This window comes from Nanorana parkeri, unplaced genomic scaffold, assembly GCF_000935625.1.
Source record: "Nanorana parkeri isolate BGI_ZX_2015 unplaced genomic scaffold, ASM93562v1 scaffold63, whole genome shotgun sequence".
Classification (NCBI taxonomy): Eukaryota; Metazoa; Chordata; class Amphibia; order Anura; family Dicroglossidae; genus Nanorana; species Nanorana parkeri.
In genome coordinates, this window is record NW_017306331.1 from 628577 (window position 1) to 646178 (window position 17602).

Sequence of the window (17602 nt, forward strand, 5' to 3'; positions counted from 1 at the left end):
TAAAAAAAAAAAAACTAGCCAAACAATCAGAGTTAACTTAAATGAAGTTATATCAATGCAAGCTGGACTCTGGTTGACTTCTACGGGTAATACACTTTGCTCTTGTGTCCTTGCAATATTTTATTCAATAAGCCTGAGGATGTCTTATTATCAGTACCCTATATTTACCTTGATTAAAAAAAATAGCTTAGGCTCCACTCTAAGCTTTATTCATTTTAGAATGACACGCAATGAGAGCTGAAAATAATGTCACATGTCTAAAAATGCCCATCCTCACAACACATGGGACAGTGAATTGTGCCTCTTGAATCCACAAATGCACATTATTTTGTAAGCATCCCATTAACCTGCTGTCTTTGTCATTTTCTATTTGACAAAATACAGGCAGTGTGATAACTGGATTAGCAGCCCGTGATGTGCAATAGAACCAAATAAAGAGATGGGAAAAGTAGGACTTGTGTGATTTTTTTCTTCTTGTAATATGTGACATACACTTAATATAGCATGCCATCCCTGTTCAATATTCTGTGCCCTACAGCAGGTTCTCAGCTAGGAAGAAAAGCTTCCTGGTTGCCCCGGTGATGTCTGATGCTTCCTGATTTATGAACCAGCTTGATTGGATAGCCGGCTGAGTTTAAAGGCTGCACTTGCTGTTTCTTATTGGGTCAGACCTCTCATTGTCGCTAGGGGAAAGCTGTAGCAGAAGATCAGTACAGGGATTCACAAACAACTCATATCAACTGGAAAGAATAATGTCATTACACCATTCCGCTGAAAATGTAGACAGCAAAATTGGCTAATGTACTTCTCTGGCTCTGTAGAAAAATAAGAGGTAAATTAACAGCAACCTTGGATCAGGAGAGGAATCGTAAAAGGACTAAATAAGAAAAGTCTTTATAGCATAATCATTTACTGGAATAACTGCAAAATCCACAGAATACAAATCTATCCTGTACAATCATTTTCTTTACCGTTATCTCTTTATTTCAGCTTGATTCCATTTATTCCTGATTCTTAAATGTTGCCCTCTACTACCATTAAGGTTACACTAAACTCAGGAATTAAATCTTAAGAATGCATACGGCCCTTTTATAAAAATGTATCTTATTTGTGTATCACTCGGCTGTAGATCCTCAAATCATCTCTGAATTGGTGCTGAATCTGTTGACACTGTCCCTCTTTCTGGAGGGTGGCTACTTTTGTTCCCCATGGTCCCTGTGTGTGTTGTAAAGTAGCCACCCTCCAGAAGGAAGGACAGTGTCAGCACCAATGCAGAGATGATTTGAGGATCTACAGCCGAGTGATACACAAATAAGATACATTTTTAGAATAGGCTATGCATTCTTAAGATTTAAAGGAGAACTATGAGGTGAGTGCTTTTCACTCACCTCATAGTTCTAGCCGACCTGTGACAATGAGACTGTCACAGGTCGGCTCAGTAGATCGGGAGGTGAGCGAACACATACCGGCGTTCGCTCACCTCTCGATCCTGTCACGGCTCTCGGTATACTCAGCCTAGGGTGACAGGAGGACGCTAGTTTGTGTCCTCCCGTTACCCTAAGGAGAACTATGGGGAAAAGCCTTAACCCCATAGTTCTCCTTTAATTCCTAAGATTAGTGTCACTTTAAAGTGTAAATGCTAACAATTAACTCTTTAACCATTTCTTTTAAATGTATATACTAGGGATGTCCCGATACCGATGCTAGCATCGGAATCGGGCCCGATACAGGGCATTTTAACAAGTAATGCCCCGATGCCTAGCGGCGAAGCTTAGGGATTTATTAAGCAATTATGTATTGTCTGCACTGTATTAGCAGTATATATTCTATGTAGAGTACATATAGAGTAAATACTGCTAATACAGTGCAGCCATTACATAATAACATGAATGGATTAAATGATCTGTATATAGCCCTGTACTATGGATCATTTAACCCATTCATGTTAGCAGAGGATCATTGTAAATGTATTGTTGCAGGCACTCTATATGTACATGTACTATATACTACATATAGAATGCACTGAACAATAGATTTACAATTATCCTCTGCTAATATGAATGGGTTAAATGATCCGTAGTACATGATATGTAGCCCTGTACTACGGATCATTTAACCCATTCATGTTAGCAGTGCAGAATTGTATATCTATATGTACTGTACATATACAGCACAAATGTCCCATACATTGCAGCAATATATTTACAATAATCCCCTGCTAACATGAATGGGTTAAATGATCCGTAGTACAACTACATGTTATGTACTATGGATCATGATTTAACCTATTCATGTTAGCAGGGGATAATTGTAACTCTATTACTGCAGTGTTGGACGTATGTGCTGTATATGTACTATGGATCATGATTTAACCTATTCATGTTAGCAGGGCAGAATTGTGAGCGCCTCCCACAAGCTGAGCACCGAGATGCGATGCAGCGATCCTGCCCAGCGCCGACTACAAGAGGCACCGCGTGAGGCTACGGGGATCGGAGTGAAACTGTGAGTAAGGGAAGCTGGGACGGGGCTGGCTGTAAATCTATTGCTATAGTGTACTGGACGTGTGTAATGTATATGTAGTACATATATACAGCACACACCTCCACTACACTCCAGCAATAGAGTTACAATTCTCCACTGCTAACATGAATAGGTTAAACCATGATCCATAGTACATAACATGTAGTTGTACTATGGATCATTTAAAGTCACTTGTCCCTTTAAGAAAAAGTATCGGTAATTGGTATCGGCAAGTACATGAGGGGATGTACTTGTACTTGGGCCTGAAAAAGTGGCATCGGGACATCCGTAGTATATACCATTGAAAGCTTTTCTAATAAATAAGTGCAAAAAAAATTACAAATTAAAACTTGATCCAGCCAGAAATGTTGTGAGCTGATAACTTTCTCTGCTGCATTCTTTTACATACCATATATCCCAGATAGCTCCATGGACTAAAAAAAACAAACCACCTCTACCTTATGTTATGAAGAAAATGAAAGGGGGAGATGTTCTATGGTCCTTTCCTAGGGTGACATAAGATGACATTTAGACAGAGTCACTCAGCTTTATGGTCTGCCTTAAAACAAACCTTGCCTTTCAACAATTTCTATGGTCTGCCATTACCGCTGTATTTGGGTGTCCGCAGCTGATAGGATTTTGCAGGGTGGGTAAAACAGGTTAGGATTATATTAGAGTTTAGGACCACTTTAAATGAGTTAAGTTTTTAAAACTGTGCTACAAGCCCAACTGAAGTCACAGAAATATATAATCAGTCAGACAGACTTTGTACTAACAGCCTTCATTTTGATTGTCTTGACTCAACTCAACTTCCCTGTTACAGCAGTGATACAGGCTGCCTAACTATGACTGGGCAATATGCACCAGGTTAAGACCCACTGCAGTATGTAACAGATGCAGTCAAACACCCCCCCCCCTCCACAATGCAGGTTAGTGTGAGAGCACTTGTCCTGATGGGTGTGGCTGTTACTCAGCTCTTCCAGCATAGAGCACAGCAGTGCAAGGCCTGGAAGAAGCATTATGAGAGTCCGTTCACACTGGGGCGGTTTGGCCGCGCGGATTTGGCTCAGCGCGATCCGAAACGCTCCCTGCACTATTTTTGGCGCTCTGATCAGTGCGGTTTCCATACAGCTTTCAATGAAACCACGCTGATCAGTGCAGTTTTGGGCGTTTTTAATTGTGTCTCACCAAAACCTCCCTTTTGAAATCAGCACACTAACCGCGCTGATCCGCAACCGCCCTGGTGTGAACGGGTTCTTACTGAAGAGCAAAAATGCAGCATTAAAGGACTATAAAGCGATAAAAAGGTGTGAGATTTCACATTGTTTTTTAAGCTTTTAACTAAAGGTGTATGTTCTCCACCTAGATCCCTGTTTAAGGGCCTGTTCACATGAGTTTCAGGTCCGGATCAGGTGCGGATCTGCAGACGCGGTGCTATGTGTTTTTGCCACGTTTTTGATGCGTTCCAGTCAAAAAAAGTATTTGCTGAAGTGGGGCTGTCAGTATGTTAGCTGCAGTGCGTTTTTGATGCGTTTTGCATTTCCGGACTGTTTCCTGACCGTACAAAATGTGACATGCAGTATTTTTTCTGTTGTACCCTGAACAGACTGCGCACATGAGAACTGTAGCCCATAAAACACATAGGGATACATTTTTAGTGCAGGAGCGTACAGATCAGGTCAGCACAGAAAACGGATGTCGTGTGAACAGGCCCTAAGAACATTAGCCATTGGGATCCATGACCAAGCCTCAAGATGGGCCCACTTTTCAGATTGCTTGGGTCATATAATAATTTTGATCCTCTCATTCAAAGAAAGGTACAGCGCATATTTAGTGTCGCCATATTTTGAGTAGTTAGTGCCCCATTTACTTTCATTTTTCTATGTGACATTCACATTTTTATACACTTGCTCTTCCATATTTTTGTTACTGTGTTATAGATTAGCCAACAGAGGGAACTTTTTTGTGCCTGATTGCAATTATTCTGGTTCTCTCTTAACATGTGTTGGGAAAATCAGCCACATAGGAAGCTTTTAATGAGTTGGACGACTCACAGGCTTGCACTGCAATAGAGGAGCTGTAAAGCACACATATTGTGTAGCACTGAAATGCAGGGTGCAAATGTAATGAGAAAATATAACTGCACCCATGTACATATACAATATCTATCATATAATTACAAATTGTCACATTTGTCCAACAAGGGTTGAATCAATCAATATTGAATTTAGAAGCCAGGCTGTCCAATCCAGGAGCCAGCTCCATTGACAACTAAAGACAACCTCAAATGTCGGTGCCAGCAGTAGTTTTCAAGGAGCATTGGGCTACCCGGCTCCTGGGATTTGTCCAGCCCTGGTCTAACAATATACATTACACTCCCTTTTAAATAACCCTGTTTCAACCTCTTGCATGTTTAAAGCTGAAGTCTATGCATCTATAAAATAAACCAATCAATACAGCTCCTTATTCTTCAACACATCATGTAATGTATTTTTTAAATGCAAGCAGCATAAATACCTTAATTTGACTTGATATCAGCTTCTTAAAGTCACTGTACAGCCAAGCTCAGGCAGGGTAGAAAGAAATAAGAAATAATACACAGAGCCAATTAGATGTGCTGTAGTGCACAGGACAGGCTGATGGATTGAAAGAGCAGAGTGACAGAGATGAGCTCATCAGTCTTCTACTTCTCATTTCGCTGTCCAGTCACAGGATGGGGCTGAGGAGAGGACCTATAAGTGTTACTGAACTGCAGCAGAGACAAATCTGGTCTTCTTCCCTACCAGATAGGGTTGTGCAGTGTGGCAGAGCTTTGTAAATTTCAGAAATGGATGAACATAAATATAAAGGCCAGGTAAAGCAAATCTATGCATTTCATCTGTGTACTTATGCCCGGGGTTCAGCATTAACCATCGGGAAGCTGAATTTATGTATCAGATCAATGCCACAGGTAGTAAATGTTTATTCTCACACACACAGGGAAAAAAAAAAGCAATTGGAGTTTGTTTCCAGCTCCAGTTGCATTGAGGGAAACATCTGTTTGGGAATAACAGATTTCTCTGGGCTGGAATAGGTAATGTAATGAGGACAAGATTCATGCACTAGATATTGTTAAACAGAGAGAGCAGATTTGTTTCCATATTAAAAAGCTGCCAGAGCGGGCTGCTATGGAAACGCTGCAATATACACTGTACACAGGAACTGCAAGAGCTTTTATTAGTCAGGCAATGCAGGGATGACACCTAATAAATCAGGATTTCATATTATATTGGCTTCTTGTTATACTATATTAATGGAGGAAATGCATCAAGACAGCAGGCTTGTTAGGCACATGGAGGAGGAAAGGGATTGCCATCTAATAAACAGATACACAGATTTGACTTCTCTAGTTGTTATTATGTCCGGGTATTTGGCATTTAGGCCATTTATTTACAGCTAAAATCAGTCAAATGGTTATCTAAACATTCATGGAAACTATCTAACCTGCCAAAACACTTGTAATTCTGTTCACCAAAGTCTTGTGATCCAGGCATCCCTACCAGCCAACTTAGCCAGATGCGGAGCCTCTCATTTCTCTACTGCAGTCAGGCAATGCAGCTCGGTCAACAACCAGCTGTCAGCCTGCTGATTGGACAATGAGAGAGCAGCAGAACACTGATGAGGTTATCAATCTGCTCTTTCCTAAAAGTTCCCTGTCTTAAGTTGCCTATACACCTTACGATTATCGGACGAAACTTTTCGTCCGATGATCGAACCGTCGTACGATTCTCGTACGACGGCCCCATCCTACCACGATTATCGCAAGGTTCAATCAGCGGTAGTTTTAAAAAAAAACCCACCTGGACGACTTGCGGTAATTTACCGTAATTATTTTCATATGCGCAGTGTTAATCGTGCGACTTTTGACGGACGGAAACGCCACCAACCATGCGAACATCGTACGATCGACCAAAGTTTTCAAACATGCTTGACGGTCAAAAGTCGTACGATTGTACAGTACTATCGGTCAGGCACTCTATTCACACGTTACGATTGTCGTACGAAAAGTCGATCGCATACTATTATCGTACGATAATCGTAAGGTGTATGGGCACCTTTAGAAAAACCGCACAGTACAAGGCCCATTACGTTTGCAGTAGTATTCAACTCTCAAATGTTTTTTAATACTGATCAAACAAATATACATTGTCCAGCAAAAGATTTCTTGATACTTTCATCTATGTGCTTACGGTCATCATGTTTCTAAACAGGTGGCTCCAACTCTCTCAGCGTGGCTTCCCTGAACTTCCTGCCCAGTACAAGCTCACAAGGGACAGAGCAGTCTGTACTGTAGTAGCTGTCTATCTAATAGCTTGGAGAAATGAGGAGGGGAGAGAGGGGATCAAGGAGCAGAAAACTGGATTGCCTTGCTGTGTCTGTATGTTTTGGTGACACACAGCTTACTAGCACAGATATCGGCGGCCGAAGAGAGCCAAAGGATCAGCCGAAGCTACGGCTGGATCCTTCGGCTATTTAGTGAATAACCCCCTAAGTGTAAAAAGAAAAAAAAAGTTAATTCACATATAACAAAAGTTTAAAAAAAACCCTAAAAAATCTTAAGTTCCCACCCCCACGTATACGCACATATAAGTGTAAATACTCCCTTTATAAATATGCACGAAAATGATAAATGGGCTGCACATGTTACATATAACCGTGAATGTCAGAGTGCGATCAATAATTTTAGGGCCATCAATCACTGATAACACTAAACTAATGAGCAGGAAAAGCTTTTAAATTGTTGCCTATGGGCAATTCTGGGTATTGTAGTTTTTTGCAGTTTCGCGGGCGCGCGCAATTTTAAGGCTTGACATATTTGGTATCTATTTACCCGACGTATGTATTCCAGAATCCTGCTGTACTCCTTATCAGTATCCCTGTCAGTGTGGGTGCTCGAAGGGACCGCGGATAGCGTCGCCAATACTGAAACTTGTTAAAGATGTCACCAGCACACCGTATTAAAGTGAAGAACACATCTGTTTATTGACGCTTCATATCATTTCAAGCCTGATGAAGGGGACCAGCGGGGCCCCGAAACGTTGCTATTTGTTTTGACATGAAGCGTCAAGAAACAGACGTGTTCTTCACTTCAATATGATGTGCTGGTGACATCTTTAACAATATTTACCGGATGTGACCCCGTGTTTTATATTTTACCAAAAATTTGGTTAGTAATAAACGTTTTATAACTTCATATAGGGGAACATTTTTGGTCATTTTTCCTTAATATAGTAAAAAATAAAAACCCCAGTGGTGATTAAATACCACCAAAGGAAAGCTCTATCTGTCCCCAAAAAATTATATCAAATTCATTTCACTACGACTTCGTATGACTGAATAAATGTCAGTCAAAGTACTGCAGCGCTGAATACTAAAAAATGGCCTGCACAGGAAGGGAGTCATCAAGTGGTTAAAGCCCAGCTCCAACTTTGTAATTAAATGGCAAAAAGAAAATGTAGCCCAGTATGTTTAAAAAAAATGCAGGTTTTACTGCAATACTCGGCTCCTTTCTAGAGCTGTCCATTGCCAACTCACCACATAAAGATCCAACAGCGGTCCTCCTCCACTCCCTGGAGGGAAAGGGGGTCATCCTCCTGGCTTTGGCTCACAGTACTACTTACTGCACAGAGTGGCACTTACAGATAATTAAGTAAGAAAAAGAAGTAAGAAGAGAAAAAAATATGAGCAGGGAGAGGGGATAACGGGCCCTTTAGAGAGGGGGAGATGGTGGGTGATGGTTTCTAAAAACCTGGAGTTGGGCTTTAAACACAAGGCAATGGATAATGTGAAAGGATCCTGAAATACCAACTGCATAAAAAAGGCCTTTGCCTCAAAGCAATGCATTTGAATTGCTAGTGACATTTTGTCACATTACAATACAAGTATCTTTACTGAAATGTGTGATCTTAGGTTGGAATGCTTTTTGGCAGTTAATGTCAACGCGTCCAGGGAAATTTGAAGGGGTTTTAATGATAAGGATAATAATAGGGAACTACTGCACAGCTAAGCACAAGATTCCACATTGCTGGGCTAATTAGCAGTATGCACTGGTAAAGATCTGTCTGAGCATCATAATCGAGTCTATGTGTTGCAATGCTAACCACCAAACAGTGTGCTGGAGCCATAAAAAGTAAGACAAATAATGAAGGTAATCTTTTTCATTATTTTAGAATAAAAAGTTTTGAGAATCCATGGCAACCAATCAATTTTCTGCTTTTTTTCAAACAAATTCTTTCAGACACAAGAGCCCTGTTCAGACGCAAGTGGTTCTTGTATTTTGCGTGTTGCACTTTGCCTAATTAATTAAGCCAAAAAATGACAAAAAGGCGACTCCACACCAACCTGAAGTTTTCAGGGTACTCAGATATGGCCATATTGATGACATCCGTGGCGTGTTTATACTGTTTTTGTGCTGATAACAAAAGGGCCAGGAGGTGCAGACTGCATATATCATCCTTGCGGAGCTTGAGTGCTTCCTGGAGATGTTCTATTGCATCTGCTATCTGTAAAGAAAAAAAACTTTTTGTCAGAGATCAGGACCACCGAGATGACTTACAAGTAATAAAGCATGGATAGAGAAGCTGAAAGTGAATGTATATCCCAGTCGCTAAGCAGATTATTATTATACAGAATGTATATAGTGCCAACAGTTTGCACACTTCTTTACATTATACAGAGAGTCGGTAGAGTTACAATACAATAGAGCTGCAACAGTTAATCGATTTAGTCGATTAAAATCGACGATTGAAAACGTTGGCAACGTTTTCAATCGTCGATTCGTCGGCTATCGATTGATTTGCCTGTTCGGGGCTGTTCCGGGCTCCACATGCGGCCTGAGCCACACGTCACACGCTGCTCCCGCTGCGGCCAATTCGAGAGAAGAGGGCTAGGAGAGCCCTGCTTACATGAGCTTACAAACTAAAAAGGAGGGACAAATGATACATAAAGCTAACAACTGTGCAGGAATGAGCTGATGGAAAAAGTAAAAGTTCAGTTGTTAGGTAGAGACGGAATATGCTTCTCTGAAGAAGAAATCAGGCCAGATTGGGTTACATGGTTCCAGAAGGTGGGAAAGACTCTGGAGAAGTCCTGAAGGCAAGTATGACAGGAGATGATGAGTGAGCTGGAGAGCCGGAGGTCTTGGGAGAAGATGGTTTGGTGATATTTTAAGACAAGGTTAGTATTCTGGATTTTATTTTTTTGCTCGGTGAGCAGAATCCAATGGAGGGATTGGCAGAGAGGGATGGAAGCCACAGAGCAGTTGGTAAGGTAGATGAGACTTGCAGCAACACTCATGATAGACTGAAGGGGGTATAGCCTGTGTAGACATGGGCCATGGAGGAGGGTATCGCAATAGTCAAGGCAAGAAAGAACAAGGGAGTGAATTAGTAACTTGGTGATGCCATTGGTTAGGATGAGTCATATTATGGACGTGTTATGGAGGTGATGGCAGCCAGATTTGGACAATTATTGTATGTGGTGTCGAAAGGAGAGGTTGTGAGCATGGCCAACTGTGTTAAAGGCAGCAGATCTTCTGCTGGCCCTTCGACCTTTGACCTGCATTAGACTTGACCGACTGAAATAGCCCATTTGGAGACAGGTGTTTGGTATGGAAGATACTGCATTCAGGCGGTGGCGCTGATCAGGCAGCATGATAGACAGACACACTGGGGGTAGTTGTCCCTGCCCTCTGTAACTTTTTTATTATTACTGTATATCCTAGAGGCATATTGTCTATAAACATAAAATTACTATGCCATCATAGGGTACAACAATCTTAAGAAGAACTCCAGGGAAAAATAATATTAACACTTGCAGTGGTTCTACTCCTGAACTGCAAGGGTTAACTGCTCGTTTTTGTCTAGGGACTAAAATAAAAAAAAGCTATACCTCGGAACTGGCTGGCTGTCACATGCCTCTCTCATCCTACACTGCAGTGATGGCATCTCCCTCGGCATTCTCACATCCAATACGCAGTGTATTAGACGTGATGGAGAACGCTGGAAGGACCGGTCTAACAGCAAGCCAGCTCTTAGGATCGGGTGAGTATAACTTTTTTATTTGCAGGCGGTCCTGATCTCCTAGACCAAAATGAGCACTTAACCCTTGCAGTGCGGGGGTAGCCCCACTGCAAGGGCTAATAATATTTTACATGGAGTTCTGCTTTAACATTTCACATCTGTACTCACAATATCTTGACTCTACTCTGTTAGGACCACTGTAAACATCTAAGTGAGGAGTATAGGATTTCTTTCCTCCACCCTAGCCCCTGGATGGGAAGTGAAGGAGATGCTAGTTTGGTTGTGAATGCTGGAGTGCCCTGCTTGTTTCACTGAGTACAATACCATATTATGAAGATACTTATAAGGCAAATAATATACTACAGTGGTATGTTTACATGTGGTATTAGGTATTTTAACATACATTTGGATGCAAAAAACCCCCCAAAAACTCATAATGAAATTGCAATTCCCATGCAAAAAAATGTTTACACAGAACCACTTAGTTTACCACTTTTAAGTGAGGCATGCCCAGTAAGATCTATTCAGACAGTGTGTCTACTTTTTAGCACTGTCAAGTGTATGTTCACTACAGAGGTCCTGAATGATCAGAGTGGAGTGAGCAATGTTAGAAAGATGAAAATCAAGATTTTATGAACTATTATCTGGGTTATACAAAATGTATACACTAAGAACTGTTGGAGAAAATAGCCCAAAGGACCAACGTGCTTCCCAGGCACTCTGCCAACAGCTGAAATCCTGTTATTCCTGTAGAATGTGACTCTAAACTGTGAACATAAAACTATTATGGGGGAGTACACATACCAGCTGTTCTGTAATATCATTCTGCACATACTTTAGCTGACCCAAGAAGATCATGTTCACTCTCAGGTCAAAAGTCTCAAGACACCTTTCATACCCATTGTCCAAGATTGGGTGCTAAAGTTCATTTATCAATCGTATGATGAGATGGCTGTCTCCTTGTCACTGCATTCTCTGTTCTCACTAAGACGTGTATCTAAATCTTGTAACAAAAGTGTAAAATATTGCAACTTACCAGATGTTCGATGTTCTTGAATGTGGTGGCTGCTTTCTTTTTCTTTTACCTGATGATCCTGCCAGCAACACACTTCCTGTCCTAGGGTGACAATGCTCACTCACTGTATTGTATCTTTGGAGGAGCAGAGTTGTCACCCTAGGACAGGAAGACCCTCTTCTCTGTAACATAGGTGCTGAAGTGTTCTGCAGTCAACAGAGAGAACTGAGAACAATGTGACTGAGCGCCAGAGAGCATAGGAACTTATCAACTCACAAGGTTTCTAGCAGGATCAACAGGTATTTGTTACACTTCTACAATAGATATAGCAAAACACTTTCAAAGGTATATTACCCAGAGCAAAAGGGAGCAAATAAGAGCAGTTCATTGTTAGGGTTTACACTTTAAGTGAATGGTTCTCTGCGATAGGGAAATAAATCATCATCCAAAGCTCTGCTAAGCTGCCACAGAATCCATCGGCTGAGCACGGAAAGAGCCCTTCTTATATTAAACCATGAGAGAAAAGTGGCCACTGCTTATCTCAATTTCTGAAAATGCCAGTTGCCTTTATGCCATACTAACCTGCTTAACATTGAGGGACTGACCCAGAGAAAATAAGGTATTTAGATAAGGAGCTCCAAATGTATTGGGTATTGCATGGGTATGTTCTTATTGAGGGTCCATTCACACCACATCCAGATTACCTCCAGACCAAACCAGACTATTTCCAGACCCAAAATGCATCCTAATGTATCCAGGGACGTGCGGTCAGGGGAGGCCGAGCCTTACCTGGAATTATGGAGGAAAAAGCTTCGGCCGGTGTCGGGGAATGCCTCACCCAGATATGAGGTACCGCACGTCACGGAATGTATCCCTATGCTATTTCTGGTCTCTGTTTTCACCGGTGCAGTCCGTTCCAGACCAGACCAGAAAAATACTGCTTGTCCTATTTTGTCTGGTCTGGAATGCACTGGAACGCATCAGAACCGCATGGAACGCACCTGTAAGACCATTTTAAGCTAAACAAAAAGAAAAAAAAATGTAATTTTCAATCGCTGCAAAAACACAATGCACTATGTTCCAGATCTGGTCCGAAAAATGGTGTGAACCCAGCCTAAGGGACTTAAGGGTGCTGAGGCCAGAGGATCAGCATGAGAACTAGGCAACTAGCATTTTTAGAAGGTCAGCAATGGTAGCACCCATATTCCTCTCATGAGCTTTTGATTAACTAGCCAACATCGGGATAAGGTTTTTTTTCTGCCACAAGGGACGCAGGCAAGAAGGTGGGCATTAAAATGTTTGTAGCTCAGATAACCCCCTATTACAAGCAAAGCTCTGGGCCTACCCCTACTAAAGTAAGCATGCCAAAATTAATTCAAAGACAAAGACCCAGAACATGAGAATCTCTGGTCTCCATTATCCCATCCATCGAATCTCGACCAAAAAAAAAAAGAGAAGTGCAGTAAAGATATTCTTCATCTTATCAGTGATTCATTGCGTGTTTGGAACCAGGCTGGCATCATCAGTCAATGAATAACCCTCTACTACACAGGGAGTCACTATGACCAGACATAATTCTCTTAGTTTCCTCTATATATTTACATTATGCAGCTGCAATGTGATTATAGTCCTGGCCTCTTATGTAGTTCATTTGATTATTGACATATCATTGTCGTGACAAAATCCTGAACTGTCAAGAGGCTCTCCAAGAAACAGTTAAACTCGTTCACATTAGTCACAAGGGGGAGCTGTTTAGTGAATTACAGTTTTCAGCTTGTTAACTTACGCAGGACAGTAAAGGACTGTTTAGCCTTTATCCATCTTCAGCTGTGCAGACTGGTTGTAAGGGGAAGTGCTGCTGTAGATATCATTTTTTTTTTGTAGGATTCAATAAAGATAAAGGCTGACACTGAAAGCAGTCTTGGTTTTTCTGTGAAAGTTAATGAGCTGAAAGCTGTACATCACAGGACAGCCTGCACCTGCTAATGGACAGCCTCTATAAATCTCATCACAGTGTCCTTGCAGTACTGTCAAGGTCATGTCTTGTACTCTTACCCCAATGTTATGATTTTTCTTATGCTGACCATACACCTATTGTTTTTTTCTCAATAATAAAACACTCTTCATTCCCCCATCCACACTAAACACCATGGTTGGAGGAATCCCCCTGCCAGGCTATAGTTTTTGACAGTGGCAGGTGTGTCAAAACAAAAGCCAAAATTCAAGCAGTGTATGGCCAGTTTTAGGCAAGCTGAAATTCTCTAGAGCAGGGGTAGGCCAACCTAAGCCCCCCAGCTGTGGTGAGACTACAAATTCCATCATGCATGTGCCTCTGGGAGTTATGCATGTGGCTGCCAGCATCTTGCAATGCATAATAGGGTTTGTAGTTTGACCACAGCTCGAGGGCCACAATTTGCCTACCCCTGCTCTGGAGTTGAACATATGGCCCTATAGCTGCTTCACCCTATTACAGTATAATTATTATTATTATTATACAGGATTATATAGCGCCAACAATTTGCGCAGCGCTTTACAATATAGGGAAGACATTACAATCACAATACAAAGCAAGACAAGATGGTAAGGAGGGCCCTGCCCCTGAGGGCTTACAATCTAAAAGGGCAAACAGAGCAAGACTACAGAATCTGAATCAGCAATGTTCAGTCGGTGATTAGTGTCTTGGGGGGAGCACAGTATCTAGGTAGAATTTATTGCACATACATGCCAGTAGGGAAAATTTTATTTTGAAACCTATTGTCTAGATCAGGGCTCAAAATTTCAAGTCCTGAGCTACTAGCCAGGCCTTAATTACTCGCCACTAATTGCCCCACCTAACCCCTACCCTGCCCCGGCCTTAACTCCACCCCTAAACACGCCCTCTTAAATGATCTTATGATAATTATTTTCTTATGATAGTTGCCGCTTGTAAATGGCAGATTAGGGATTCCTGCTGCAGGAAAACGCAAGTTCCTGATGCAGGAATCCCTAATCACACCTGAAATATAGGTGTCAATGGGCCCAATTATCGCAGGGCCTACAAATTTAGGAGCACCGTCTTTTTATTCTACCTGGCCTGTGCTTTCAGGAAATATATGGTTTCGGGGGTCTTTTTTTTTTACAAACACTAGCAATGCAGGACAGTGGCATAGTGGTTAGCGCTTCTGCCTTATAGCACTGGGGGTCCCTGGTTGAAATCCCAGCCAGGGTCACTATCTGCAAGGAGTTTGCATGTTCTCCCTGTGCTTGCGTGGGTTTCCCCTGGGTACTCCAGTTTCCTCCCACACTCCAAAGACATGCTGGTAAGTTAATTGGCTCCTCTCTAAGTTGGCCATCTATGTATGCATGTGAGATAGGGACCTTAGATTGTAAGCGCCTTGAGGGTGGGGACTATCTAAAGTGCTGCGTAAATTGTTGGTGCTATATAAATACCTGTAATAATAAAAAACGCAGCAATTGAAAATCAAATCAATGGGAAAAATTGCAAAAATGGTGTGGCCAGCTGAGGTGCAAAATGTTCTGGAGGGCTTGGCAGCGAAAGGGTTAAAAGTTGCATTTTTCAGTTGAATTTGGGGAAACCACTTGAAACATTTTTTGTGTTTTTTGTGACCTATTTCAATTGCTTTTGTTGGATTTGTTCATTGCAAAACAACTGAAAGTCTGTAAATTTTGCCAATAAACCTGATTGGCAATGGGGGTTGAATCATTTTGATTACAACTTTTTTTTTAATGTTAGGCATTCTCTGCATACATGGAGTCCTGCAGTAACTGTCAGGGGTGTGCACATAATTATTATCAGTTAAAAGACAAACTGGTAACAGAGTAGGGGAAGGGGTAGAATATGGAATGCATGGCTTACATTCCAACAAGAAACAAAACAACAAATTGGTGCAAAATGTGGTTACTACCAAGGACAAACTCCCAGACAGAAGAGTTCAAAGTAGGGAAATCTATCTGAAACACAAGTTGAAGGACAAAAGCAAAATCTGAATCTAATGTTTGGGTGAGGTCAGAGCTTGGGAGAGATTTGCCCACTCCGCAGACATTTGCAGGGCAAAGCGACAGGTTCACTTTAACGGCCCTCTTCCCAGCTGCTTTAAACCTGAACTTTAGGCAGATATAATAGACACAATGTAGGAAGAGGAATCACCAGTCCATAAACCACAAGCCATTTGGCTCTTGTGATTATGTGACGTCTATGTCCAATAAATGGACATGTTGGATTATTCTGAGTGCTGGTGATTCCTCTTCCTACATTGTGTATGCACGGTGCCATCCGTGTTCATCACTACAAGCACCATTGTCTACATAGGCCTTGATTGCTGCAAGGTGTGCGGAGGATTTCCCCTTCTATCCAGATATAATAGACACAAATTAATTCAGCTTTGGCTGGGAGAGGAACCTTCACATGAGACCCTTCAAATCTGTCCCTGCTCAGACCCTCCGCCCGAGACATCAGGCCAGCATCCCGGAGCAGAGAGCACAGAGTATGTAGCAAATTCATATATTACTCTGCATTGCTGTATAATGTATTGCTGGGATTTGTAGTTCTCTATAGCTGATGTTATTCTGCATTGCTGTATAATATATTGCTGGTATTTGTAGTCCTCTATAGTCGATGACATTGTGCATTGCTGTATAATGTATTACTGGGATTTGTAGTTCTCTATAGCTGGTGGCATTTTGCATTGCTGTATAATGTATTGCTGGGATTTGTAGTCCTCTATAGTCGGTGCCATTGTGCATTGCTGTATAATGTATTACTGGGATTTGTAGTCCCTCTACAACTACCAGGGTCACAGCAGTCACAGCTGCGAGAGGCACCTGGCGCTCCACCACTGTCCTAAAATCATAAGTCAGTATTGTTTTAGAAAAACTGTCACATGGCAGTAAAAAAAAATATATCGGTAATTGGTATTGGCGACTACTTGAGGGAAAGTATGGGTACTTGTACTCAGTCCGGGAAAAAATGGTATCAGTGCATCCCTAGTTTCAGTGCTTATGTGCTAGCAAGGAAGATGCTGAGAGCAGGATAGAGCAGTGTGACAGACTGATAAGCTGATCAGTCAGCTGCCTGATACTCAACTGCGGCAGAGAAAAAAAATCAGGTCCGTGCTGTGCAGCAGAGTTGTGTAAATCTCAGAAATGAATGGTCAGTAATGTAAAAAACCTTTGAAAGCTAAACAGTTCCCTTATATGTATTTCTGATGTGCAATATTAGCAGTTTGCCTAGAGTTTAGCTTTAAGAGATATTTCAGGCAGTTGCATACAACATGTGTATGAACAAAAATGATTAATAAACATAGTAGACCACAGATTGAACAATAGCTTGCAATGCCAGGCTACAGCAAACAAAGCGAGCAGAGTACTGTCTTGTATTGAAAAGGGAATGTACTGTAGAGACAAAGCAATCATTTTGCCACTTTATAGATCACTGGTTCGGTCTCATCTGCAGTATGCGGTCCAGTTTTGGTCACCAATCCACAAAAAAGATGTGCTTGGGCTGGGGAGAGTCCAGAGAAGGGCAACTAAACCAATTAAGGGGTTGGAGGACCAAAGCTATTAGACAAGGTTACAAAATCTAAACTTGTTCACACTTGAAGTGAGGAGATTAAGAGGGGACATGATTATGATGTACAAAATGTTTAGTGGTGATGGCAACATCAGCAATAAACATTTTTACAGTAAACTCTATAACAAAGACTAGAGGCCACCACCTAAAACTGGTGGAGAAAAGATTTAAGCACAGGGGGCGTAGGGGCTTTTTTTCAGTCAGAGGTCTGGAACTCACTGCCACAAGAAGTGGTATCAGCAGAGAGTATTGAATAATTCAAGCAGCATTTAAATAACTTCCTCAGAGACCGTAACATACAGGGGTACAGGTACACTTAAAAACAAGGTCACACAGGGACTTGTGTACACGCACAAAGGTTGAACTTGATGGACCTGTGTCTTTATTCAACCTCACATACTATGTAACACTGGCAGCCTATGTCAGATCTACAATTTG

The 17602-nt window shown here is 41.6% G+C and overlaps 1 protein-coding gene across 1 annotated transcript in view; it reads right to left on the minus strand.

The window, feature by feature from the left end:
- Nucleotides 1-17602, minus strand: part of TTC7A (tetratricopeptide repeat domain 7A) — a 277635-nt gene that overhangs the window by 120173 nt on the left and 139860 nt on the right. Inside the window, exon 15 of the mRNA XM_018576308.1 lies at nucleotides 8902-9062. Within this exon, the coding sequence (XP_018431810.1) occupies nucleotides 8902-9062 (161 nt within the window). The remainder of the gene's footprint in view (nucleotides 1-8901; nucleotides 9063-17602) is intronic.